The following is a 26,198-nucleotide window of genomic DNA, read 5'->3' as shown; positions in this document are numbered from 1 at the left end:
TAAAACCCTTTTTGTCAAACAGTGAGGTACATAGTCACTGAAGAAATCAGCATAGCCAAACAAAAACAAGATAAAACTCCCTTTAATATGCAATGAATCATTTTCAAGTAACCTTTTTTTTCTTTTCTAATGTCTGTTGGTAACAAAACAATACTGTATACAAACACAAAATTGCTACATTAATGTAAACAAGATATAAAAATGATCATTATGGTAATAAAACAAGTATTTGCTGCAGAATTCCCCTTTTTATGTGAATTTTTTTTTTTCTTTGACCAACCTCCACCAAGCTCACGGTTCAAATTTCAAAAATAGTCATAAACAATATGGCAACGTAACATTCAAACACCAATTTTTTTTCTTTTTTTTTTTAAAGTCATAACACTCAGACGCTAAGTTCAGTGGTTTGATGTTTCAACTTACTGGTGGAGTCTCATGTACACATCAGCCATGCATTTTTGATATTGCATTCATTTACTTAATACACCATTATATATTAAAGTGTTTACCCCCTGTTCCAATTTGTCAGCAGTGCTTTTGATTCTTTTGTTGGTACTGTGAGAGAAGCCTGATAGCAACTGTCAAAGTGTTTGTCATGCAATCTGACCATTCAGCATCTGTGCAAGTTGTTTACATCGGTGTGTGTGTGTGTGTGTGTGTATGTGTGTGTGTCTAATAGAAATTATAATAACAACAACGACATGAACAGAAACCAAAGAGACTGTACTGACGGACTGTTAACTGCTGAAGCTGACACACTCATTCAAGGCATTAGTGAGACAGTTTCCGTGCTGGCGTGAGGATTAATAAGGTGGCTGAGGAGAACCGGGAGGCAGAATATTTAAAAAAAAAAAGAACAGGGAGATTATCGGGATGTCATTCCGAATTCAGTGAGTGGTTTCATGAGTTTTTGCAGTCAGCTAGTAGATGAGGGAGCCGGGGAGGTGATGGTGGGGTGTGTGTGTGTGTGTGTGTGGGACAATGTAACAGGCGCGGTGCATCCTTCCTGCCAGACTCATGCTGGCTGTGGGAGGACACTGGTAGTTGTTGGTTTTTTCTGGGCGTAGAGAGGTGGAGGGGGGGGGGGGAGATGGACCTACACTGATGTGAAGGAGAAAAGAAATAAGTGCGTGGCATTTGACAGATCTATGACAGAAAGTGACTGGCTGGACTGGGAGATGAGTCTATGATAAGATGTTGGACATGAACTCGTAGAATCGTTTCGAGTACTGCTCCGGGTTCACCGTCGATATTTCGGCCCCCGCCTAAGAAACACAAACAAAAAGGTACAACATTAGATAGATGGAGCGACGAACATGCAATGTAAGATCATTCATACTTTTGATTTCCATACATTTTTGTGTTACATGGAGTAAAATGCACTTTCAGGGGCCGTATAATAATAATAATAATTAAAACTTAATTCATGATTATGAAAACCACACTAATTGTTATGAAATTTGATTCATTTTTACTTCTTTATGGAATAGTTTATTAATTGTCAATCACATTCTTCCAGTCTCTCTAAACAAGCTCAGCCACCAAACTGTAGCCAGCTAAATCCTGTTAATATTGTTAAAGTTATTCTCAATCAAAAACTAGACGCTGCTGCTGAAACAAACACAACTAGAGACCATCTTGTGATGATCACAGCAGAAAAATAACCTTTTCTGTGGTAGTTCCTGCTACAGAAGGCTTCTACAGGAACACGTTTTACCACAATGAGTCACACACAGTCAAAACAATACCAGCCACAAACAGGTACAACACAATAACTGGCTTCTCCTTTTATTAAGCTCAACAATGCTACACATGCTACCTCACCAGCCTGTCAATGAGCTTAGATGTATTACTTAGCATTAAATTGAAGAGCCAGCGTTGGCAGTAGCAGCTCGCTAGTTAATTCAGATGCATGTCCTGCTGCTTCCGGTCGCATTTTGACGTACGCAAGCATGCATGCTTATCTGGCTCAATGTTTTCACGAAGTAGTATGTCCCAATTGAATGCATACTTGCAGTACATACTTTCTAATGGCAGAGGCAGTATGTACTAAAATTGAAAAGAAAAAGTACAAGATTTGGAACGCAGCCACCGTCTTTCTCTTTAGTTGTTGTAGCTAGCTGGACCTAGCTAGCTAGCCAGCCGGTTGGTTGGTTAGCTGGCTGGGAGGCTGAGGTCACATGTGATTGTATTGAGTTTTAATGATTAAATAAATATGAAATTATTCAATAATGTATTGCTTTACAGAAGGTATTTTGCATAAAGTATTATTGAATAATTTAAATGATTCTCTGTAATCTGAATGTGTAGCCATAGAGGGATGGAGCATGATGTAGTATTGACACTCACCCCGTGTTTCACAGTTTTGGCAGCATGTGCAGCTTTTTTCTTCGCGTCATAGTGAGTGAGGATGTCGATGATAGCCATGAAGTACACCTCCTTCTTCACAGCACCTAGCACAAGAACACCACATCACAAGGTTTTACTTTCACCTGAAAATAGATAACGGCTGATCTGTGACACACATTTCTTCTATTGTACGAGGACGGCAGCTTTGACTGACTACTCCTTAGTTTTGAGGGCTCTTAATCAAACTAAACAAATAGAAATTCTTTCTTCCTTTACAGACAAGTTGTCATCTAATTAGCTGCCAATGCTTAATATAAAGCGAAGTTAATTGAGTCAAAGGCGACCCTCACTGTCGTGGCTCTTGATTGCGTAAACGTCCACAGAGGGGTCGAACTCCCCGGGGCCGAAGAATCCTCCACAGTTGAGAGGGTTTCCGGGGCTGTCGGGGGGCGTGCCGAAGGAGCCGGTGAGCACGCCTCCGCCCATCCCGTCGTTCTCGTACTCCTCGTCCTCTCCCACGCCCTCCACATCCATCTCCTCCTGCTCGGCCCGATCCACATCGTGGATTCCCACCAGGAGACTGTAGTCCATGATCTTTAGAGTGGCCAGGAACTGACACACACACACACACACACAACACACACATAACACTCAATGTAATGCCTCGTTGTCACGTCTGTATTTTGGGTGTTTCTCGGTCATACAGGTCTGAAGAACATTTGTTTATGAATAAAATAACAGATTGAAGCTTCATTCATATCGTTGACATTCAAATTCTAAATTGACATTTGAATGCTGACCAGCTTTTCTTTGAGTGGTGGCTGCGTAGAATTGTTTCAGACTTGAGTGATCCGAACATTTCAAAAAACGCCAGAGCGTTGTGAAGTCCGAAAGTCAAAATGTTTTGATAAAATCTGCCAGCACCATAAATTACATTTATAGAATTATTTTATGTTTCCACTGTTTTACGGGCGATGACGTCATAAACAGCGACGACAGACATTCAAAGCTTTATTTGAAAACCTCAATAGAAGCTTTGAATGTAAAAAAAAGAAAATTCTGAGTAGCCCTAGATTGAAATAGCAAGCAATATGGCACATGTATGCAAAGGAACATGTTAAATAAACAAATCATTTATGTAATAATGGGTATCATATCTATAATTAGGCAGCATTAAAATTTCGTTCAGCTTGCTGTGGACAATAGATCTGTGTATTGCAGTACAACCAGTCATTTGTACAAAATGTTTCAATACCTGAGTTACCAAGATGTTTTTTTTAATATATTTTACTTCAAGGAATATAAATGTTTAAAGAAAATAGCGTAGTCTAGTTAGTACAGTAAACATTTCTAATGGAAATCAAAGAACAAATCCCACCTTTTGTATTTGACGATTGTCAATGCTCGGTGCAACCGACACAAAAGTTTTAAGGTTTGATAACCATCTCGACCCAAATTAATTAAATAATAATTAAAAACAATAACAACAAGATGCACATTTTTACAGCTGACAAGATGAAAACCCGGATGCGTTTCTTACCTCTACATCACGTTTTAGCTTCTCCAAAAAGTACTTCTTGTTGTCGTCTCCTATCTGCAGCTTCTGGCCTTCATTCAGAAAGTCGTTGTCTTTAAAAGTCGGGAGTTCTTTTGCCTGAAGAGAGGAGAAGTCGTTAATCAGCAAACAGTAGGAAAAATGTTGTTAATGAGGATGATTAGAGGTCACATGCAAGTGTTACAATTACAGTCATAAATGTAATATTATGACAAATACATCGAGATAAAGTCAAAATAAATGGTCTTCCAATGATGACAGATAACGTCCCATTCCAACAAATCAGAGTGAATAGTTGTCAGTGCTCTACAGCGCATACTAACAAACAAAACAAGTACAACGACACACTGACCACACAAGGCCAGTGCAAAAGGGTACTAATAGAATAAATCTGCTTACTTAAAACTTGCTTAATTTAGCTGTCATTGGACAGGTTTGCCTTTGGGGTGAGCTAAGGGAGTTTATATTTGTCCCATCATGTCAGCAGCCGTCACTGCACAGAAATAAAACGCACCTTCTCCTTGTCGCTGGCTTCCCTTGAGACCGTAGAACCCTACAAAAGGAGAGAAAATGAGAATAAAAATAGAATTCATCGAAAGCAGCTCAAGACACATCAGAGGCATTGGTGCATTTTACCCACTTTATCTCAGACAGCGTCTTTCTAAACTGTCAGTATTGGAGCGGTAAGATTTTCTCCAGAGAATACTTAACAGGAGAAGAGGCTTATTCCATGAGGCATTTATTTAGGATCACTGTAACATTCAGCACAAACCCAGAATTCTTTATAGATGAGCTGGATTTGTAATCTTCTGCTAATTATACCACGAGAGTATTTAAATTTAATAGCATGCCCATTTCCTTCCTCGTGCAGAATCACAGCAAAATCAGGCGTTTGAGCAGTAAATTGAACAAACAATTTTTATTTTATAAAAACTAAATAAAATCGACAAAAATTGCAGTGCCCTGACTCTACTTTTAATTTAATCGATTTTCATAGCCAAAAATCAGAAGATATTAAAGTCACAATTATATAAACAGAGAAAGCTGGAATGAGAAAATGTTTAGCAATGTTTGCTTGACTTGTACAAATAATCGATTATTAAACTCGTTAGTGATTTTCACTACGGAATAATCAACTAATTGTTTCAGCAGTAAAATGATTTCTTAAACTTAACCTAATTTAATTTTCTCTTTATTATAATTCCTTTTCAAGTTATGTTGTGATCTTTTTTCCATTTATTCCTTGCTTACATGCTTTACATGTCAGACATTGCTTCAATTAAATTGATAATGTATTTATACATTTTCCCTTCATTAAATAATTCAAAGAGCGGTTACAGATGTACAGAGAGACAGATGTTGTTGCACACATGTGTGATTCAAGTCTTAATAGTATTCAGTTGTATGTGTGTGTGTGTGTGTGGTTTATCCTGGAAACATTTTTGATGTTTGTACCTTCAGGTCGTATTTGCGGTGTACGGTGAGGCGATGGCTGAATACATTCCGGGTCACCACCATGTACGTCTCCACCCCGTCCACTGTTAGCCTGTACATGCCCAGGAACTGTGGGAGCAGCGTGTTGCCATGACACTCCACTATAAACTGGAGACAATGAAGGGAGGAGAGCCGAAGCCGAGAGAGTGGGAGTCAGGAATCAAATCTACAGCATGATGAAAACTGATTAAAACCGGACACAGCACTGCTCTACAGTCACACCATTTCAACACTTCTGCATCATTTACATGCATGAGTAACGTTAGATTCAAATGAAGGAAGCACATCTTAATGCTCCGAAATGTCTTTCCTACACTCCATCGATACAAACAGTAAACATTTAGATTAAATAGTGTCTGAAATAACTAATACTCAAACCCAACATCTAAGCACATTACAGATATCTAAGGCATTTGATTCTGGATGTCCCGTGTGGTGGGACAAGGGACCTCTACCTGGTGATATTTCTTTAGGATGTTGTGCATCTCAGCGATGTCCTCGCTCGACACCGTTTTAATTACAAAGCGGTGGTCGTAGCTGGACAGGAAGCGGTTGCCGAAGCGACCCTGGGAGTCGCTGTTGAGTGGGGCGCTCCTCGTTAGAGAGTTCTGCCCAAAAAAAACAACAACAAGATCATCCAGTTATATTCTCACGTCAAAGTAGAAATTACCCAAGAGCTCTTTCCTCTGAAATAATTTAGATTTCATTCATCGCAGTGACTTACCTGGTAGTCCTGGTCATCAATGCAGAACCTCTCCCTCAGGTTTCTGAACACCATGGGACAGTACTCTTTGAACTTAAAGCGACTAGGCAGGTTTTCTCTGACAAGTAAAAGACACAACCAGTCAGTCAACAAAACAGGAGCTCAGAGGCTCTTTACTGAAAATGAGAAGACTGATTGTTAAGTTTGCAAAATGTTGTAAAACATTTCTGCTGTTGTGTGCACAGACAATAATACAATTCAGAGATGACATTTACAGCTTGGAGCTACTTTTTAAATGCATTTGTTCTACTTTTAGATGCTGCCTATTTGCAGGATGAGAACATTTTAAAGTGCATAAAATAGTAAAGTAAACATCTGGCTTTTTAATCAACACCTCATTTAAATATATGACATTTTTCCCGACATGTGAGGCTGAAGACAGATGTGTAAAAATCGTGTGTAAATAGTCACTTTACGGAACTTGCATCCATACTGCCAACCGAAACCCTTAAATCACCCCAAAAATATTATCGCGCTAGAATGTGAAATTGGATTTGCAGCCAAAATCACAAATTCAGTTTGGCCATATCGGTTGCTTTTATGCTGAAAAAGCAATTTGCAATGCAAGTTAAATTTCTCATCATATCATATGGAACAGATTTGGGTTGCTGTTATTGTTGTTTGACTTTGATATGCACGTTCTCAAAGCAACTGTAAATGGGCAACAGACCAAACCACTATAGATGCATTAATCAAAGAAGCTACAGGATTATCTAATGTGTAAAGAGAGCAGATACGTTGTATGAACAAAAAGTGAGAATAGCCGACAGTGCTGTGATCAACACATAGACAACTACCACTAAATGTCATGCAACCTAATAGGACTCACCTTTGTAGCAGAGTCCGCTACGGTGACCGCGCTAACCTCAGACTACAAACACTACTGCTTATCTATTGTTCACGTTATTTTGTCCACTCCTGTGTACAGTTCGGGACCAAAAGGGTAAGTTTCTCTGATTGTTGGAGGTCATCACGCGCTACTCTCTGCCTTAGCAATGATTTGTATTGCTAGGACTCCTGGTGAAGTCATTGCCATGTTATTTGTTAGTGACATCCATTCTGAATACAACATATTAGGGCCATTCAGAGCAAGTCTCAATTTGTATTGTGATGGGATTTGATGAGTGCAAAATAATCTGTAGTTTGAGCGTTTGAGCAAAGAGATGGAAAGTGGACTTTCAGGAGTTACATCAGGTGTTTTGAACTCTGCCGTTGGGTTTAACGGACGGAGCTGACAGTGCATAAGCTGTGATGTACCTACTTGTTAAATAGGTGGTTGTCCACTTTGATCTTACTGTAGGCTTTAAAGTCATCTGGCATCAGCATTACTGGTACAGGCACATTACTTAACTCGTTAATCTGAGGGAGAGAAGAGAGAAAAAAGAGAGAGAGAGATCAGACAAGAGCCCGAAGCTGATATTCCCACTTTACAGACTCTGTGATTAAGAAATCAAAGCAGCAATATGGACTTTTGCGATTTCACAGTTTGAAATTATGCTCAAAACAGACACGAAATACTAAAATCCAGATGTGCCTTTAAACATATGATAAAGATACAACTGTGAAAAATATGTACAGCATCTCATTTTGCCCTCAAGTACTGAACATGCTCATCATAAGAGCAGAGCTGTGAATACCTGCAACACGCTCCAGTATTCAAAAACAATATCTTATCGTCAGTCGCATGAGACCCAACGAGCACTACTAGCACCAACCATTAACTCTGCATTCTAATCAATAACATTATTATAAATTAAGAATGGGACATTAACAAAAATGCTGACAATGTGATCATCACAACCTAACTAATGTAAAAAAATCTATTATTTATACATTCTTGTACAGAGGGCTTTTGAAGAAGCAAACTATGAACACTTATTAAACAATGTCACAATAAAAGCTGATCTTCAAAGTGTTTCCATAGTTGTATAGTTATAATTCTACATGGATATGATGCTTTCCCATTAGAATTACTTTAAGATAATCCATATAAAATAAGACAGCCATTAGGCTAAATATGGGAATACTAGGTGTTGTATTGCGCATCCATCCACGTACAACTCTGATCTTATCTGCTGACACTCATCCCGGGCAAAAGCTCACGCTGAAGGAGCGCTAAGATGAAATGTCCTTGAAGATTATCGCGTAAACAGCAATACAAGCCTAAAGAAACAGCACGACCCCAGAGCCTGCGAGTAACTGTGAAGTGATACTAAAATGGGCAGTAAAGGGGCAGTACACGGTCCTGGCAGGGCTGTTTGGCAATTTAATATATGTTCTTCTCAAACTCCTAATGGTGCATTAATGCAGTTTAAATATGCTACCGGTATAACAGCTGCTTGATAGAATATTTAGCGAGCGCACTTACACACAAATAAATTCATAAACAGCCAACCCGACTTAAATATCATCTGATTCCAAGCTGTAACTTCCCCATTCACAATGTAAACAACAACAAAAGAATCTTCTTTATACTTTTTTTAAACCATTTCATTCCAAACGGTTGTTGTTTGTACACTAGGAGTATAGTTAATATACTATATAATATAGTAGTTAAGTTGTCATAAAGGAAACAGTCAGTCAGGTAGCTTCCTAGTGGAGGCCTGTTCATTTGCATGAATTGAACGCATCTAAAAATAACTTTGAGAAGTATGAAAACAAGCAGTTATTGAATTTCTAATGTAAGGTTTTCTATGAACACATTGTGTCCTTTATAAACATCAGATTACGTTATCCTAAAGCTCTGATGAACCTCATTGGGCGATAATTTGTGGACATAAAAAAAAAAAAAAACTAAGGGATAAGCCGCATCAGACAGGTAGTGTACAGCAGTACATCATCCAAACACTAACTGACACTGTGTGGAAGTGAAGTCTTGCAGCATAACAGCGAGGGCACTATTAAAAATGCATACAACTCCTGACTGGAAGAAGAGGACTTTGATGAGAAGTCTGTTTGATGTCTTGAATCGGCTTCCCACCCACACCTCAAATCACCAGGCCGATGAGCTGCACCCACACGCCCACTGCCAAAGTTCACCCACTGGAGATGCTGCAGCGATAACCATATCATTAGCTGCTTCCCTAATCCCTTGGTTGTTTGCAGTATATCGCCATCTCGTTTAATAACAGGCTAGCTAGTGTTTGGGATCACGTCTTGCAGGAAACAGCGTGGTTTGATCCAGACACACAAACACATTCCCAGTGTCACAGTTTCACATCTGCAGTGGCTGTTACGCACCTTTGAATTATTACCAATTACATAAAGACGACATTAATGTTTGGAAGAGGAGTCAGTTCACCACACAACACTGTAACTTCATCAAAACAGCGCCAGTGTGCTTTAAAAACAAACTACACCTGACTGTGTGCTATAAACTCATACAGGTGTGCTTTTACTCAGAGCAGATCAAAAAAAGTTTCAACCCTGGATGTAAAGTTCTCACACCTGAGAAGCTGCTTTTTCATGCATCAATCAAACTGTGTGACAGAGTGTGACCAAACAGTTACTATGTGTATTGCACATTAGGGAAGAGCAAGCTGCTGCTGGTGCAACTCAACATCCATCCACTGACGTCGAATCTGACCCTCACCGTGCTTTACATAGCCCATAGGCAGTCTCGGCCAAAAGTGAATGTGATATATATATGTTTTTTTTTTTTTTTTTTACTGCTGGCTATTTATAGGGAGATTGTGTGATGCAACTAACTTGCATCAGTTGGATGCATGCGCCGACCATCGGAGCAGGTTTATTTAAACAATGGGGCAGGCTGCTGTCTGCAGCTGTGGGAGCTGAAAATCTGTGTAACCTGCTGCTCCAGCTGCCTGGCTGGTGGCACACCCCTCCCACTCCATGCCTGCGCTACAGCAACCGCAGCTCACGACTTGGCTCCAAAAAAAAAAAAAACACCAAATGGTGGCAGATTGTTAACGTTACGCTGTCAGTGAAAACGCACAACCTGCCCGAGCCTGATATTCACTCCACAGCTGCAGGGACTTAAAAAAAAAAAAACGATACACATCAAAATCCCCTGCAAAACGCACGCTTCAGGCAAAGCAATCCGCTGCTAGCTATCGAAGAAATCAGCAGTTAGCCGCACACTGTACGACAACGAGCAGCTCGGTACAGAGCCCGGCCAGCAGGTCTCTGACCAAGCTACACTACTAATATCCGTGGAACGAGACATTTAACGTGGTCGACTGAGAGCATCAGACCTGGCTTGACAGATGAGGGCAGCTGGCTAACAAGCTAGCAGGCTAGCTAAATCAAAACAGCAGCATAAACAAACCGCTCACTGGCGACCACGAGACATTTAAGACGCACTTACCGTATGGTTGACACCCCACATTAAAACGCTGAGAATGGGCTCACTCGCACGGAATAATTTCACTTTCTGTCCTATAAAATGCTTCTTTTTCGTCTTGGTTTTGCTAGCGCTGACAGGCGCTGCGCTGGTGCAGTTGGATGACATGTCTCAGGCTGGGAATTCAGGGTACGCAAGACGGGCACTCACTGTCGTTCGCAGCCGCTACACACAACACAAAGATTCGGAAAAAGTTTAAGGACGTCTAAAAAAAAATCTATAAGTGCATCGTGCTCGTCGTCCAACTCGCAGCGAGTCTCTGGGTCTTGTTGGGAGTCAGCGGTAGAGCATTGTGCGCCGTCACCACCCTTCCTCCTCCCGAGCAGGCCGCGGTGGAGTCCAGAGAGCAGCTAGCCGGCCATCAGGCTACACAGCAGCCTCTCTCGTTAAAAAAAAAAAATTAAAATAAAAAACCTGGAGAGTTGAACACACGCCGGACAGCTCCTCTCCTTTCCCTTTAACGCGCGCAACGCGGAACTGATGTGATGCTGTTTTACTTGTTGGTGCGTAATCCCATCATGATGCGCCTGAGATTGTTGTCAGTCACCAACCAGTTCGGGGTCTCCTCAAGATGGCGTCTGTGTTGCTCTTAACGGTCAACAGCGCGCCCAGCAGGCCGCCGCTGGAACTACAGGGGTTCCCACACCTCAATCTGGACCAGGACCTGGAGGGTAGATGGGTTGTATAGCCAAGGGTTGAGGGCTAAGATACCGAGACCAAGTCTGTCCAAATCCCCAATCTGATAAATGTTTGTTGGTTGGAGTTTTCATATTTTATTCATTCACTTAACTGTTATTTTTAATCCAAGTCAACTACCAAGATAAGGGTGTGAATGCTGGTTGTACACACCACGAGGAATACATTTTAGTGGGGAAATACTGGCTTTAAATAGTATAAAAACGGCTAAATATCACTGTAAAAACACTAACTGTTGATTTTACTTACCAATTTTGTTGTTTTATCTCCCCCAGGTTGCCAAAACTCCCTTTTTATTTGATTTTAATTTATATTTAGTTATTTTTACTGAGTTGATATTCTTTACTGTTTATTGCTTATTTATCATACATGCTGCTTTGTTTCTTCTTTTTTTTACCATGTACATTGTTTGCACTGTCCACTTTGCTGCTGTGATCCTGTAAATGTCCCCACTGCGGGACTAATAAAGGATTATCTCTTATCTTATCTTATAAAAATAAATACAGCAGACATGAACCCAGTATCTTCAATGGTAGGAATGTCCCTGGTTGTAACAGCTGTTGCACTAAAACATGTAACCTGTCAGATTCTAAGTCACCAGAGATTCAACTTTAAAGGTACTGTTGGGTTGATCAAAGATTGACAGGTGAGGTGTGAGTGCTTTGAAGACAAATTGATAACAGCTGATCTCCTGTTTCTATCTGTAGTAGTTAGAATGGGGCATCCATCTAAGCTGTTACAGATTTTACCACCACTATTTGATAACAGGTCACAATAAATGATGTTGCCTTGGTTAAAACTGTTGGCACACTAGCTGAAATTCCTCATCGGGTCACCTGATGGTTAACAGGAACCCCTCACAGTGTCACATACAAATAAATGAGAAATATATGTGTGATTCTAATTTCAGTGAGATTTGTCTTAATTTACGTTAAAAAAAAGAAACACAGAAAAGTGTAGGACACAATGTATTTCCCCAAGGCCACCCACCACAGGTTCTGGTCTGACAACACTGAGGCCGTAGGTTCACTCATGCACTGCATTGTCAGCAATATTCTGTAGAATTACACAAATTTCAAATGGTTCAATATGATGATATCAAGACATTTTCAGGGTAAATCTAAAACAGGTGATTTGATAAGTTACAGCAAGAAAAGAAAACAGTGTTAGTGTCAAACTTTCTTCTGATTCATTGGAAAATAAATGATTCTTTCTTCACCAACTCTTTATTGCCAATAGTTCCATCACTGTTTGATGATATGATGAAACTAATTGTATATATAAAGCTCAAATTACTTGTCATGGTTAGTGCTACATTTGTGTGGAGAGCTGTGTCAAGTCTGACAAAATAAACCCATATGATGTCATCAGGGTTATCTCAGCTTCAGCTTGGAGATTACAAATCTATTTAAAAGACTATGCGTAACAAACAGAGGACATGAACAAGACAAGGGCAGGGTGAGCCTTACGAACAGATACTGAGTTGCATTACGGAAGCATCCGTGTCTCTTCAGCTGGACCCATTTTTGGGACTACAAGTCAGGATATCTGGCTCCAGCTGCTTTAAATTTGACCAGTTATTATTTTTTAATTCTGACACTTTTGAGTCTCACAACTTTATGGAAGAGAAATATTAAATTGCTGGGGTACTAAAACATGAATACATCCATACAACCATCCAAAATCACAGGAATAAAATTCCCTCCAGCATGTTTTTTCTTCTTCCCTTAATGAAACGATTTTTCTTGCATTTCCTAATTATCAAAGAACTATTCTGGAACAACGCAATTTATTTCTTCCTTTGCTTCTAGCATGCAATCACCATGTACCACACTGTGTTTTCCCTGTCAAATGTGCAGTCATTCTGAAGGATTTTATTATAATACACTATGTTTACATCACTCACAGTATTCATTTGTGTAAGCTGACCCCAGGGCTGTCACAAAAGCTTTGATGTTCTCTGCATGTTACCAAAGGGTATGCTGACTGTCTATTAGTACAGTATTGTTAGTCAGTATTATTAGGCTGCCCTTTTAAACTGTAGTTATATTTTTGTCTTTAAATATGTGCTGCTTTTATTGGTTACAAGGTTAGCTGGAAAAGGAGATCTCCAATCTCAGATTTAAATGGATAAACATTAATTTGATACATGATATAAATTAATAAAAAATATTTCACTTTGTATTTCACTGGATTATAGTAATACTTCTTCAGAATGTATGTATTTGATAAGGGCTGTATAACTTTTCCGGTGGGTATAAATCTATTAATTTTCTTACCATGTAGCCTAAATCATTTTAACATTTTTTTATTTTATTTATTACTATCCATTGATTTATAGCTTTACCCATAATTTAGTCTATTAGTATATGACATAAAAATAATATGTTTTATAATAAATGTAAAAAATGTAATTGGAGCAAGATTTGCACATTTCCAATTAAATTCCACACGTCTTTGTGGGACAACCCATAGCCCGGGCCCCGGGACACGAGGCCTTGCAGGGCCTCTCAGACAAAATCATTTAGAATTTAGACGAGCAGAGGGCGTGGCCGATGCCTCTCCTGTGCAACGTATTGCAATAAAAAAAATAATAAACAAAGGTAAAACAACAATAAAAAAAACACGAATGTGATGTCGGGCCCATGCAGGGTGAGTGAACGTGTAAAAAAGTCAGCAGGGCCTGATACCCAGTGTGCCCCGTGAACGAGGCGACAAAATAATATCACGTGATCCAAAATGGGCAGTCCTCTGACGGTGCTGAAAAAAGCCATTTTCTGGCGCTGCTGCAAATTCTGTCCAAGTCCAAATAATTTACCTGGATCCTCGCTGGGAGGAGAGGGAAACTTTTATGTCTAACCAGGTAGGAACGAAGCGTCGGCGATCGCTCTTTATCGGGCACGTCGCGCCGCTGTTTGCTGAGGCGCACACAAAGTGCACGGTGTCACATTTTGAGTCTCTCTTGTTCGCCTCCTGATACAGCCCTGTCAGTGAATTTAAGATGGCTGCTTTGTGTACCAGTGTGATTTTCTGTGGCTCTGCAGCCCCATCAGTGTCGGCGTTGCCTCTGGATGTGTTTGGTTGTGGTGCCCGGTCGGACGGCGGAGCTCCGGGAGAAATGGAAACGCTCTTTGTTGGTCCGCTGGTCGAGGGGGCAGAGCTGATGCACAAGATGAGGCCACTACAGGGGCGATTCAGTAGTCGGCTGCTGTGTACCAGCACACAGCCCCCCGCATTTAGCTGCACGACTCCCGGCTCTCCACACGTTATTCGTCGCTACAACATGTCATCGCAGTTGTATTTCGTTGGCCACGAGCTCTCTTTGTTGTGGTTTCACAACCTGCTGTCCCAAGGACGAGCTGCAGACATTGTCTGAGGGGAGCACTGTGGCAGCCACTCATTGAGCATATGGGGAAAGCCCTAATTGTCTTTAACAAGCACATTCACAGAGGCTCCTGTGCCCCACTGTGGAACCAGAACCTCTCATTGTTGTTGTTTGTTTCCCACCGCAGATCTGTCCAGATGGATAAAATGCAGCCCAACCGGATTAAAATCACAGATCTGAATCCTCACCTCACATGCCCGCTGTGCGCTGGTTACTTAATTGATGCTACAACCATTGTAGAGTGCCTGCACTCCTGTAAGTTCCTTCACAGTGAAAGCATTGCATTGCATGCATATTGTGTTGATTAACCCGCAGCATGACATTAGCACAGACCCGTACGACTGTATGCACACCCAGCAGAGCTCCTGCTAGTGAGGAGGGGATGTTGACTCACACACTGTGACTCCACCGTAATGTTCATTTTTAGAATCTAGGCCTATAAGAAGTCTACTTCAGGGGAACATCTGTGTGCACACAATAATAATGTACCGCATGTGAAACAATTCACATTTTATGTTGGCACCGTGAATGAGATGGAGAGTCTCCTCTGATGTAGAATCAACAGTGGTTTTGTATGAATGTTTTACATTGAATTGAAAGTGCCCATGATACGGAGTCCACTCCATGTACATTAATGTACAGAGCAATGTTTTATAATGCGTCTGTGTCCTTTCTCTCTCTCCGTACAGTTTGTAAAACTTGCATCGTTGCCTTCCTGGAGACAAATAAGTTCTGCCCTCGATGTGACGTTCAGGTCCACAAGACATGTCCACAGCTCAGCATCAGGTAAGTTTTGATGGTTTATGAAGGGTGTTTTCTGAAAATACTTCTGGCTGCAAGGAGTATCATGCTTATAAACAGGGGATTTCTTTTCTTTTCCAGGGCAGACAAAACTCTACAAGATATTGTTTATAAGCTCGTACCGGGGCTATTCAAAGGTAAGACCGTGTTTCTCGAAGCCAGCGCTTGTCATAAGTTACCGTTTTTATGGTGCATTTCTTTGCCAATGGACACGTGTATTTCTGAACCCAGATGAGATGAAACGGAGGCGGGACTTCTACGCAGAGAATCGTGTGCTGGAACCGGGGGAAGTGGTGGAGACGTTTAACATAGCAGAGGATGAAATCATCAGTCTGTCCATACAGTTCTACGAGAGGAACAAGTGAGTCAATCATTTCTCTGTTTTTTACAACAAAAAAAACAGCAGTGTGGAATCTTAGACAGATTTAAAAACAATGCAATTTAGCTATAGCAAACAATAGAGAATAACTACTTAAATATACAACTAAGATAAAAGTAGTGACATTCCATTCACACCTGCTGTATGTCTCTCTGAATTTGGTTTTCTCTCTGTGTGGAAAGAATTGTTGCTTTAATATTTAACACCTTTTCTTTGTATTTAAAATTCCCCTGCAGAAATAATGAGAGGCAGCATTCAGAGTTGGAAGGAGACAAGGTAAAGCCAGATTTTTGGTTGGTTAAAGCAGTAGTTGAAGCCTACACTCTTCATGTTTAATGTGGTTTTCTTCTCCGCTCTTGTCTTTGTTCTCAGTCCAACGGTAAACGCTTCCTCCAGTGCCCAGCAGCCATGTCCGTCATGCACTTGGCAAAGTTCCTCCGAAGCAAGATGGATATTCCCAACAACTATCGGGTAAGTGGACTCTACCCGTACACAGCAACTCTCGCCGTATCGATTGTGTGGCAAATTTCAGGCTTTCAACACAATAATATAATTGCCTTGTTTTAAAATGAATTTGAACTCTGAAGTAATGTGATCACAGTCGTTAACACTGTAACAAAGGTGGGTCGAATTCGGTTGCATGCTTTTTAAAGAGACCAAATCACATGTGCCCAAACTGAGTGGCATGGCTGCAAAATCATTAAAGCGGCACCGATTTCAGCCCAAAACGTCACTGTTGCGGGTCGCTTCCACTGCTCTCCCCTTGTTTTCAGCCGCAGCAGCTGTTTTTAGTGGAAAAAGCTCCGATAAACGTATTAAGCACAACCTTCCCTGCAATCGTACGGAGGACAAAGTTAGCGACTAGCTGGTGAACACAGTGGAGCGCTTGGCAGCTAAAGAGCCAGATATTGTTCTCAGGAGTTCGTGGAGACTAAACCAGAGCTAAAGGGTGAACATTGGACTTCTGTTCATACGGTGGAAACGAGCAAGACTCCAAAATGAATGCTAATTTAGCTTCATATCTGTCACCATAACAACTTTGTGAGGTGATGATACGTCATTGTTGTACAGCACGTTCCACTACCATTGAGCCGAAGAAAAACCCCCAACCTATTATTATTATTATTATTATTGCTTTTAAATATTTCAAGGTAAAGGATTTGATGGGTCATAGCAGAAAAAGCACAGGTGTGACTAATAATGATGGCGCTGTTCCATTAAGTGTCCCAGTGAGACCGCATTCACAATAGCAGAGCCCTGGAACTCAGTCAGTATTATTACTTTATTAATTACAACTGTGCTTTTCTTGCTGCAGCATGTCAACGCGACAAAGGTCTACAACAGGCGCATCTATTGACTAATTTGACTAATTTGTTTGCATTCAACAACTGTAGCTGACTTTAGTCTTTAGAGATGCTGTTGTTCAAAGCTAAAACGTAATAAAATCCCTTTCACACATGCAGTCTGTCCCTAAAATGCTCACACATTTCCTGCATGGGGTCATGTGTGAGTGGGATCATGGATGAATATCCAGGGAGATCTGTGCCGACAATTTTCCACCTCCACGACCTCGTAACATTTCAGGGAAAATGCTGGTACGACTACGCTTTGAATGACGGCAGTAACATTGCGAGGATGAGCACATACAGGGTCACGTCCGCTTTGACGAAAGATGCTTTCCCGTGCAGCGAGCCAATCGCAAGGCTCCAGCTGATGTCGTATTTGAATCCACGACTTGTTTACGGTTTAAAAAACGTACACCAATGCTTTTGCGGGTGATTTGACTTGTCTCACAAACTGTATTGAATACATTACAAGAACATTGGCACTGGGCAAAAACAGCTCGCCCGCCAGGTTCCTGAAAATAATCGGAGATGTCTTCTGCTGCTTACCCGTAAATGAGGCTGACGATATTGCATGCTGACAACACAAGGCACACCTCTGTTCAAATAACGGGGTACTCAAAGTACGCAGTGCCAGTTTTCTGGAGGTAGAAACACAAAACTTAACCTTTCAACTTTTATGCCAACGTAATTAAGGCCAGTGGAACAAACGTTCGCCTTGAACGGGCATTGCACTAGTTTGAGTTAAGCCGGGATAACGGCCCCGTTATGTGCACCCTGTTGATGATGATTTCAATGGAGGCTTTGTATTGTATTGTAGAGTAGATATAAACTTCCAAATGAAGAAAACCAAACATTTTAAAATGTTTCCTGCTGGTCACACTGTGTTAAGTGTTTTTGAAATGTGTGTTACAGGTGGAGGTGTTGTATGGAGACGAGCCCTTGAAGGACTACTACACACTAATGGATATTGCCTACTTTTACGAGTGGAGACGAGTGAGTGGCAGCTTTCATACTTTTCACTGTGGACCACAAATGTATTACGATTATCACCACTCTTGTGTTTCCTGCAGCTAGCATGATTTCATTTTCATTGCCCTCTTTGCAGTGTCTCCAGGACGTTTAAATACTAAAAATCCCTTGACATTACCGCTGACAATTTTCTTGCGCAATCTATATGTTCTTACATTTATTATGTAACGGGCAGCCAATGGGAGCTGTTCATGGATGGATGCATGATACCAAGTCTTTAGATTTAGAGGGAGATACTTTAAAACACACTTTGTCTCAATGGGTTAAAACACAAGTTTGTTATTTCATTATGCTGACGTTGTTGAAAACAAATATTTTTTAGTCTGAGTTTAGCCTTTTCCATTTTCTGCTGTTATTGTCGTTTAAAGTCAATGTTGATCATTCTTTGACCATTTGCTATAATCTTCCTTTTTATATGGACGTGCTCTCAGCTTGTAACTGTGATATTTAGACACGGGTATGTTAAAGGATGCGGCTGGTGGTATGTTTTTGTTATTGTCAACAAATCCCATGAAATGTCCAAAATACACTCCGACCTTCCCATCCAACCCTCTCTGTGGCTCTCAGACCAGGCCCAATCATTTTTTATTGAATATGTGATTCTTTGATAACTGGTCAAACTATATTTTATATATATGGAAAAAGAAGGCTGAGTAATTTCCTAAAACAGGTGGCGTGTTTTGTTTGGGCAGCTGGACAGCGTTTGTGGGATTGAGTCCAAATAAACTACGGTGCCGATAAATGAACTACGGTGCCCATGTTAATGTTACTGAAGGATCACGTCACCCAGTGCAGCACTCATGCTCATTTATGTGTTTTTAATAGTTTTTTTTTTTAATTCTGTAAAATAATCTCTCTGGCAAACGTTTATGACACTTAAATGTTTTGTTCAGCAAAATAATCTTCACAAATTAACGCCACTTTTATGATTTTGAAAGCGTATATGCAATCTCAAGAAGTAAAACGCGAACGTTACGCCAGAAACAAACAACACGATGCATGACTTCACGACACCACCACAAAGCTAAAGGCGGACTAGTATTCAGCGTGATGAAGTTTTGTAGTCTTATTTAGCCACTTAATTGCAACCGCCTTTTTTAAGGACACGTAAACGCTTAAAAATTCACGTTTGGGGTATTTACTGAGGCATTTAATGTTTATCGATGTCATTGATGACTAATAAAACCTGAGCTCCTATCCACGGTCCTAACGATGTGTGTACCTCTGTGCAGACTGGACCCATCCCCCTGCAGTATCTCGTCAAACCCACCCGGAAGCGCAGGAGGCCACCCCAGTCTGCCGCCCAGGGCCACTCTGACGGCGTCAACACCAGCCCGACGTCCGAGAGCGACTCCCAGAGCGACAAGGTCCACAGTCCCGCTGCAGCCCAGCCGCCCCGAGCCTCCTCACAATCCAGCCCCGCGTCCCACAACGTCTCTCCCGCCATCCAAAGCTCCAACGGTACCACTGTGACCAACAACACTCAGCGACACACTCTGGCCTCCAAACAGGGCGCCAACGCTCGGAAGGTGACTGTCAACGGCACGAGCTCTGGGGCTGGCAAAGAGGAGGCGAGGGGAGGCGACAAAAGTGGTTTGCCTCCGACGACCTAACGTGTATACAGGGCAGCGGGGAGGACAGTGTTTGAATTGCTCCCTTCTTTCTCTCCAAGTAGAGAGAAAAGACAAGCTGGAGTCTTCTGGACAAAACAGGAGGCAGATTACTGTTTCAATCTTTCAACAGGAAAGACTGAAAAGTGCAGCCAAATAGACACTTGTATGTATGTGCGTGCGTGTGTTTATGTGTGTTAGACTAGAACAGTGCACACATACAAACTGTACAGTATGTATCAAACGTGAGCATGTGTGCATACATATGTATAAACTTATCTTTTATACAAGATATTGTAATCGTTTTGTATTGTATATGCAGTGGGTCTGTTTCATTTCCATACTGTAGTTGCGTCAACATTGATTTGGCTCCGTAACACTTGGGACAAAATGCTAAAAAGGCATTGCAGTGCTCATCACTGCGGGAGTTTGATGTAAAGACAAAAACAGTCATGTTAATAACCGCTGTGTAAGTGTCCATTATAAGCAACTGCTCATCAGGTAACACAGGTACATTACATTAAACTGTTGATGCACTTTGTCGAGGTATTTTCCAACAGGAGAAGGAATTTATATTTACAAAGTTCCAAGCACTACCACGCTCATAAGAAGAGGTTTGTCAGCAGACTATGTTCTTTCTCTCATGGCAGTCGAAGAGCTCAAAAGGGATTTGAATATTTGGCCATGTATGTTGTAGTTCCATAAATTTCAACATTCCTGTTTCTTTTCAACAAAAAATGATACTTTTTTTTATCAGCCATATGTGCATGTTTTAGGTCAATAAAAATGTTTACTTACTAGGTTTTTCTGACCTGACTGTCCTGTTTATGACTCCCTGAATGTGATAGGTTGTAAAGCATGTTGCAAGAATAGAGCTTATAAAAAAAAAAGCTTTGCTTGACATTTGATATAAACAGCTTATTTTCTGTGGTTTCTCAGTGAGATAACCTGTGTGCAATAGAGTGAACAGACACACAAGTCATGTGATCCATAAAAGGCCAAACCCCCTGCCTACCAGGATGAGTTTGAAACGGTTGTTGGAGATGAAAGACAGTGAAATATCAGCACAAACCACAAACATTTCAGTTACTTAAGTTTTACTCAAGCAGCCTGTTCTGAATCTGAACACATGATTTTAGCAGATCTTCACTGTGCATGTACAGCAAAATGTCAGCAGCTCACAAGCACAGCCACCTGCTGGATGATACATACAGTTGAAGAGTGTCTTCTCTCAAAGCATTGAGAGAAGATTGTTTTTCAAAGCATTTCTACATGCAGTATATCACATTCTCACTATCAAGGCTCTGTGTAGAGGAAAGTCTGTCTACAATATCACCACACTTTTTTAAAGTTTGTTTTTATTTGACAGACAAGTCAACGCAACTGGCAACTCAAGTGACTGTTTATTTAAATTAAGAAATAAACAAAGTAAGTTAAACAGGAAGAGAAAGTGGCATTTTATGGAGAAGAAGCTCACTCTGGCCCTGACAGATTGTAGTTGTTTCACACCATCACACCGATTATAGGATGAAATTACACATTGCTTTATGAACACACTTCAGTGTACCATTTCTACACAAAACCATTCTATAGATCTTCAAAATCTTAGCCATACTACTAGTCAACCCCTCTTTATATGGACTTCAAGTACCGTGTATGTGCAACAGTGCCCACAATGGCTTAATAGAACAAAGACCTCAGAGCCACCTCAGTATAAACCGCATGGTGAAATCTCTCAGTACACAAACCTCTATTATATCACAGATCATCATCATATCCCTGTTAATGCAACATTGTCTCTCCCACAGAAAAGACAAAGCAAGGACAATTACAGTTGTTGGCTGTGGTGTTAACCACAATCGGCACTCTCTTCCCAAGCACAGAGGAATACTGACAAGACAGGATTCAAGCACTTGATTAGTTTACATGCGCTGCTTTAATAGAGTGCAATGATTTACAAATATGTGCAACAGCAACATAAATACTCAGTTCAAATTCATCTCTGCCGTCCTTTTCAAGAGTCTGTTTGTTCATGTAATGTGGCAGAAACAATGAAGTCCTGCTTGTGCGTGCCGTCACAGTAAGGTGGGTTGTTTGAATACTTGCAACCACACAACCAAACTGTGGCGTCTTTCTCGGGGACGAAGCGTAGCGGGGACAAGCCTTGGGCTTTGGTCTTGTGGGCTCCGTCGCAGAAAGGCTGAAAGATAAAAGATGTGATCAGGGGGAATATACAGGACTTTAGACAGGAGCGATGCAAGATAGAGTCAAAGGGTGGTTTTACCTGATTCTTGCTGTGTCCACAGGTGCACCACGAGTAACGCTTTCCGCCAACTACCTCCACCTTGAAAGGCTTCTTAGAGGGGACGACAGGTTCTGGAGGAAGTGTGGAGAGCTGGACCTGTGGACAGAGGAACATAAGAGTACTCAGTTGTGTTTAAAAGATACGTAGTAATGCTGTAGGGTGCAAATACTACACTTAAAACTACATGTTCCGCATTGTAAAAGTTGGTTCAAGTAAAAGTAAATACATATTAACTCTGAATTATTCTTTGTGAGTAATGGTCAAAGTTTAATAATGAGTTAAGCATTAAAGCCCTTACATACCATCACTTCTCTTGCCTGATTAGACTTCTTCTCAGGACTATGTGGGCATGTACAGACTCTCTGGTCTGTTTTGTTACACCAGTCTAATCAGGCTCTGATTACAAACAGCTGTGCAGTGCTTAGCTGTAACAAGGTGGGTGGCACTGTTATGAGTGTTATGTTTTATATATTACAATGAAACTATCAGTCAGAAAATATTGATACAAGAGGGGAAGGTACAGTGTTTTTCTCTGAAATTTGTTGTGGTAGAAATTAAGTCTGGAGGTACTAATTAAGTGACTCAAAATGGTACCCATGTCTACAAATAATACTTCGTCGGTCGTTTGTTAAACACAATACAAGATGATTTCACAACCCAGCTAACGTTAGTGCAGAAACGTTAGCCCCAAAATATCCTATTTACAAAGACATGGGCAAATATTAGTGGTTCATTTACCTTGGAACCGGCCATAGCTGTTTTCCAAGGTTGCCGCAGGGTTAAACTTATCCATTTGTGGTCTAATTTGGTCACCAACGTGTTCATGTTTCCAAAGACTGTTTACTTCATGTCAACCTCAGCTGCTCAGAGTAGCGCGCGATTAAAACCACCGTGGACGTAAAGTCACAATTACTTTAGGAAATAGAAAAGGTAAAAAAAAAGAAAGAGAAAAAGCTCTGAGAAACAGAAAAGGAGTATCGATGCAAATTCTTTGGGAATAGTGCTACATATGACAGAGTAAAAACGGACCAAGGTGATTTGAGGAATCACTTCCTGTTTGGTCACGTGTCCGAAGCTGAACTAATCCTGAGGTCACCCGCAGATTGAACTGAATTGATTTATAATCCAAAAACACTGCAGGACCTGCAAGAGCTACTGTTGAAAACCACAACACACAGAGGTAATTCCCTCAGTAATTATTTGTCTCTTGGAATTTGGGAACCTGTAGTGCAGTTTACATTTTATATTTGAGGGGCACGTACCAATACATTTTAGATAGTGTCCAGAAATGTGACAAATTACAACACAATACAAATACTGTAATTAAACATTTAAGAGCATAAAATAGAGAAACTCTGGGACATATGACTTTAAAAATCAATAAATAGAAATCAGATATTATAGTCAGCTGTCACTGCTCTGTTAAGGTAGCTTCTATAATTGACAATTAATATACTTGCTTAAGTGGTGTGGAAAAGACAGAGAAATCAGCTGCCACCATATAATTATATTTGTGTGTGTGTCTGTGTGTTTTTCTTATGTACCATGACAATAAATTAACCTTGAATGAACACAACCCACAATTGCCATAACAGATACGTTCTCATTTTAACCTGTGCAGGTCTGTGTTGCGCTGACATCTTTGTTGGTCTTCCACATCTTGCCCTGACTTCAACTGTTCCAGTTATCCAGTTGTCTGATATTGTTTCAGACAGTTGAAATAGGTAGTTTGAAATGTTTTTTGTAGCCTTCTGCTTGTTGGTGGAAGTCAACTATCTTGATTCTGACATCCTTGGACAACTGTTCAGAGGAACCTATGTGATAAATAATAATTATAATTTGAACACCAGACCGAACTACTTTAGACTTAAAGCACTTACTTAAATAAGCATTTAAAAAAAACATTCATCGTCACAACCTATTCGTTTTTTTTCAGGCATGTTTTAATGGTTATACAACATTGTGTTAAAATCATATATAAAAAAAACAATGTAATTCATACAGACAAAAATATCAGTCTGACAAGTATGAAGAGGACAAAATTACACTATTTATCTTACATTTACTGCACTTTGAGCTCCCAGGGCAGACACTCTGAATGTTGTTCATTTAAAGACGCCTTTCATCGACTTCACTAAATCCTGGAAGATGACCTTGAAGTGTGAGCCGTCACAGTATGGTGCGTCTTTGGTTTGCTTACAGGCACACAGCGCGACCGTCCTGTCTTTGTCAGGGGTGAAGCGTAGAGGAGAGATACTCGGAGCTTTTGACTTGTGAGCGCCGTCACAGAAAGGCTGACAGAAAGAGAAAAAAGGTGGGAGGACTGTAAAAATCAGTCTCAGGTAATGACTTAATTTAGTATCCTCCTGTCCATTTTGAAGTTTTATTCTATTGTAATGTTAACTAATTCAGGTGCGTCAGTTACAGGGCCCTACTTAAAGGGATAGGTCAGATTTGTGGGGTTGTATGAGTTCCTTAACCATAGTCAGTGTTTTACCTAGAGCAGATGACGACCAGTACGCCCCCAGTTTGGGAAAACAGACAGGAGTAGCAGCACAGAAGCAAAGCAACATCCTGATAAGGACGGGGCAGCAGCAAAACGGATTATAGACACCTGAAAAAAGGCCCACCTGTGTGGTTAAATTACTGCTTTTGTCAATTTGACAGGAGCGTAGATGACTGCTTCAGTTCCCCGTCAGAATAGGCAGTCTGACGGCAACGTAAAGTGGTGAAAGTATTCTACATATAGTGTACACTTTTATTAGGTGGCTAAAATGTGTTGTCCATGGCAGTACATTGCTTTGATCCCGTGCTGGTACCCCTGTCCGTTTCTCCAAACTGAGACAAGTAAATAGAACAAGACCATTGATAACGTGAGTGGTTACACCTGTGCTTTTCATGCTATGACGAGTCCAAAATCTGTCATGAAAAAACAAACAAAAAACGTACAACCCTGTTGGCTGTTCATACTGATCTTATGTGTTACATTAACCAGGATTTAGGTAATAAAGTCAAATGGTTACTTTACTGGACTCATCAGACTACTTTGAAGTGATGTATGAAGTGTGAAAATGTAAAAAAAATGACCTCAGCTATCAGTTTGTGATGTTTATTGTGTTCAGTCAAAAGAGGAAATTTAAGTCTCCACCAGAAAACTGCCTCACAGAAGGCCTCTTTCAAACTGGTGGGAATGTAAACACGACACAGACCGCAGTAAATGAGCTGTGACGCTACACGACCGGCTTCCTGCTTTTAGCCCAGGTGCTTCTGAAAGTTGAACCCTATGAGACGCCATACTTACTCACCTGTTTCTTACTGTGTCCACAAGCACACCAGGCGTAGCGTTTCCCAGCAGACACCTTCACTCTGTAGGGCAGCCGGGCTGCAGCGACAGGCTGTGTGGACTGCAGGCAGCGCTGAACCTGCAGACAGAATGAATCATCAGAACACGTGACACAGCACAGAGAACTGCGTAATCACTACAGAGAAATATTTGTGAGCATATATTTATATATATATAAATAAATGTATACATATATATATAATAAATGTATGTATATATATAATAATAAATGTATATATATATAAAATAAATGTATATATAATAAATGTATGTATATATATATATATAATAAATATATATATACACATGTATATATATATATGTACATAAATGCATATATATAAATAAATATTTTCAGAATAGTTCTAGACAGCTCACTATTTAACCAGTAGGTGTCGTGTTTTGTGCATTAAAAAGGAAAGGTAGCCTTTCGATTTATTGTCGTGACTGAGCACTCTGAAATACTCCACTAAATATCATCAGTAAATATTATAGGAAAGTGACCCACTAACAGCTAATAAACAATGCATAGAGTGAGACTTTCAGTTTGTAACATTAGACAATGATCGCTCACCATCGACGAGGGAACAGGTCGTCTGACGGTCTGCGTCCATCCTCTCCGTACTGCGACTAGAAAGCCGCTCGTGTTCATTTCAAGTTCACGTGGCAAAATCGTAATATACTGAACTGTCAATACCCCAGGATTTAACAAAAAGCTTCCTCACAAAACTTGGGCGGACTTCAGTAGAAGTTACAACATGGCTTCTGCCCCTTGGTTGA

The 26,198-nt window shown here is 40.6% G+C and overlaps 4 protein-coding genes across 5 annotated transcripts; 1 reads left to right on the top strand and 3 right to left on the bottom strand.

Moving 5' to 3' along the window:
- Positions 1 to 66: 66 nt before the first annotated feature.
- LOC306696098 (phosphatidylinositol 5-phosphate 4-kinase type-2 beta-like) lies at positions 67 to 11,093 on the bottom strand. Its single transcript, XM_079159608.1, has 10 exons — positions 10,489 to 11,093; positions 7,423 to 7,520; positions 6,123 to 6,219; positions 5,854 to 6,006; positions 5,360 to 5,506; positions 4,419 to 4,457; positions 3,890 to 4,003; positions 2,700 to 2,961; positions 2,350 to 2,453; positions 67 to 1,265 (listed from the first exon to the last, which is right to left on the bottom strand). The coding sequence occupies exons 1-10, from the start codon at positions 10,630 to 10,632 to the stop codon at positions 1,185 to 1,187; spliced, it is 1,239 nt and encodes a 412-aa protein (XP_079015734.1). The 5' UTR covers positions 10,633 to 11,093; the 3' UTR covers positions 67 to 1,184.
- Positions 11,094 to 13,968: 2,875 nt separating this feature from the next.
- Positions 13,969 to 20,572, top strand: LOC306695619 (polycomb complex protein BMI-1-like). Of its 2 annotated transcripts, none has more exons than XM_079158912.1 (9): positions 13,969 to 14,083; positions 14,265 to 14,860; positions 15,295 to 15,391; positions 15,488 to 15,543; positions 15,638 to 15,767; positions 16,022 to 16,061; positions 16,158 to 16,256; positions 18,044 to 18,124; positions 19,393 to 20,572. In XM_079158912.1, exons 2-9 carry the CDS (start codon positions 14,629 to 14,631, stop codon positions 19,771 to 19,773), a joined length of 1,116 nt encoding a protein of 371 aa, XP_079015038.1. In that variant the 5' UTR covers positions 13,969 to 14,083; positions 14,265 to 14,628; the 3' UTR covers positions 19,774 to 20,572. The 2 variants fall into 2 exon arrangements, with proteins under 2 accessions (XP_079015038.1, XP_079015039.1); XM_079158913.1 differs by having other exon boundaries at positions 13,985 to 14,083; positions 14,733 to 14,860.
- A 335-nt stretch (positions 20,573 to 20,907) lies between these two features.
- On the bottom strand, positions 20,908 to 23,093 carry LOC306696085 (uncharacterized protein). Its single transcript, XM_079159583.1, has 3 exons — positions 22,814 to 23,093; positions 22,055 to 22,171; positions 20,908 to 21,970 (listed from the first exon to the last, which is right to left on the bottom strand). The coding sequence occupies exons 1-3, from the start codon at positions 22,898 to 22,900 to the stop codon at positions 21,785 to 21,787; spliced, it is 390 nt and encodes a 129-aa protein (XP_079015709.1). The 5' UTR covers positions 22,901 to 23,093; the 3' UTR covers positions 20,908 to 21,784.
- Positions 23,094 to 24,009: 916 nt separating this feature from the next.
- LOC306695714 (uncharacterized protein) lies at positions 24,010 to 26,178 on the bottom strand. Its single transcript, XM_079159022.1, has 3 exons — positions 25,993 to 26,178; positions 25,381 to 25,497; positions 24,010 to 24,369 (listed from the first exon to the last, which is right to left on the bottom strand). Exons 1-3 carry the CDS (start codon positions 26,068 to 26,070, stop codon positions 24,181 to 24,183), a joined length of 384 nt encoding a protein of 127 aa, XP_079015148.1. The 5' UTR covers positions 26,071 to 26,178; the 3' UTR covers positions 24,010 to 24,180.
- Between the last annotated feature and the right edge of the window lie 20 nt (positions 26,179 to 26,198).

This window comes from Pholis gunnellus, assembly GCF_910591455.1.
Source record: "Pholis gunnellus genome assembly, chromosome: 5".
In the NCBI taxonomy this organism is placed as follows: Eukaryota; Metazoa; Chordata; class Actinopteri; order Perciformes; family Pholidae; genus Pholis; species Pholis gunnellus.
The sequence above is the reverse complement of the archived record's forward strand: the minus strand, read 5'-3'. Positions and strand labels throughout refer to the sequence as shown.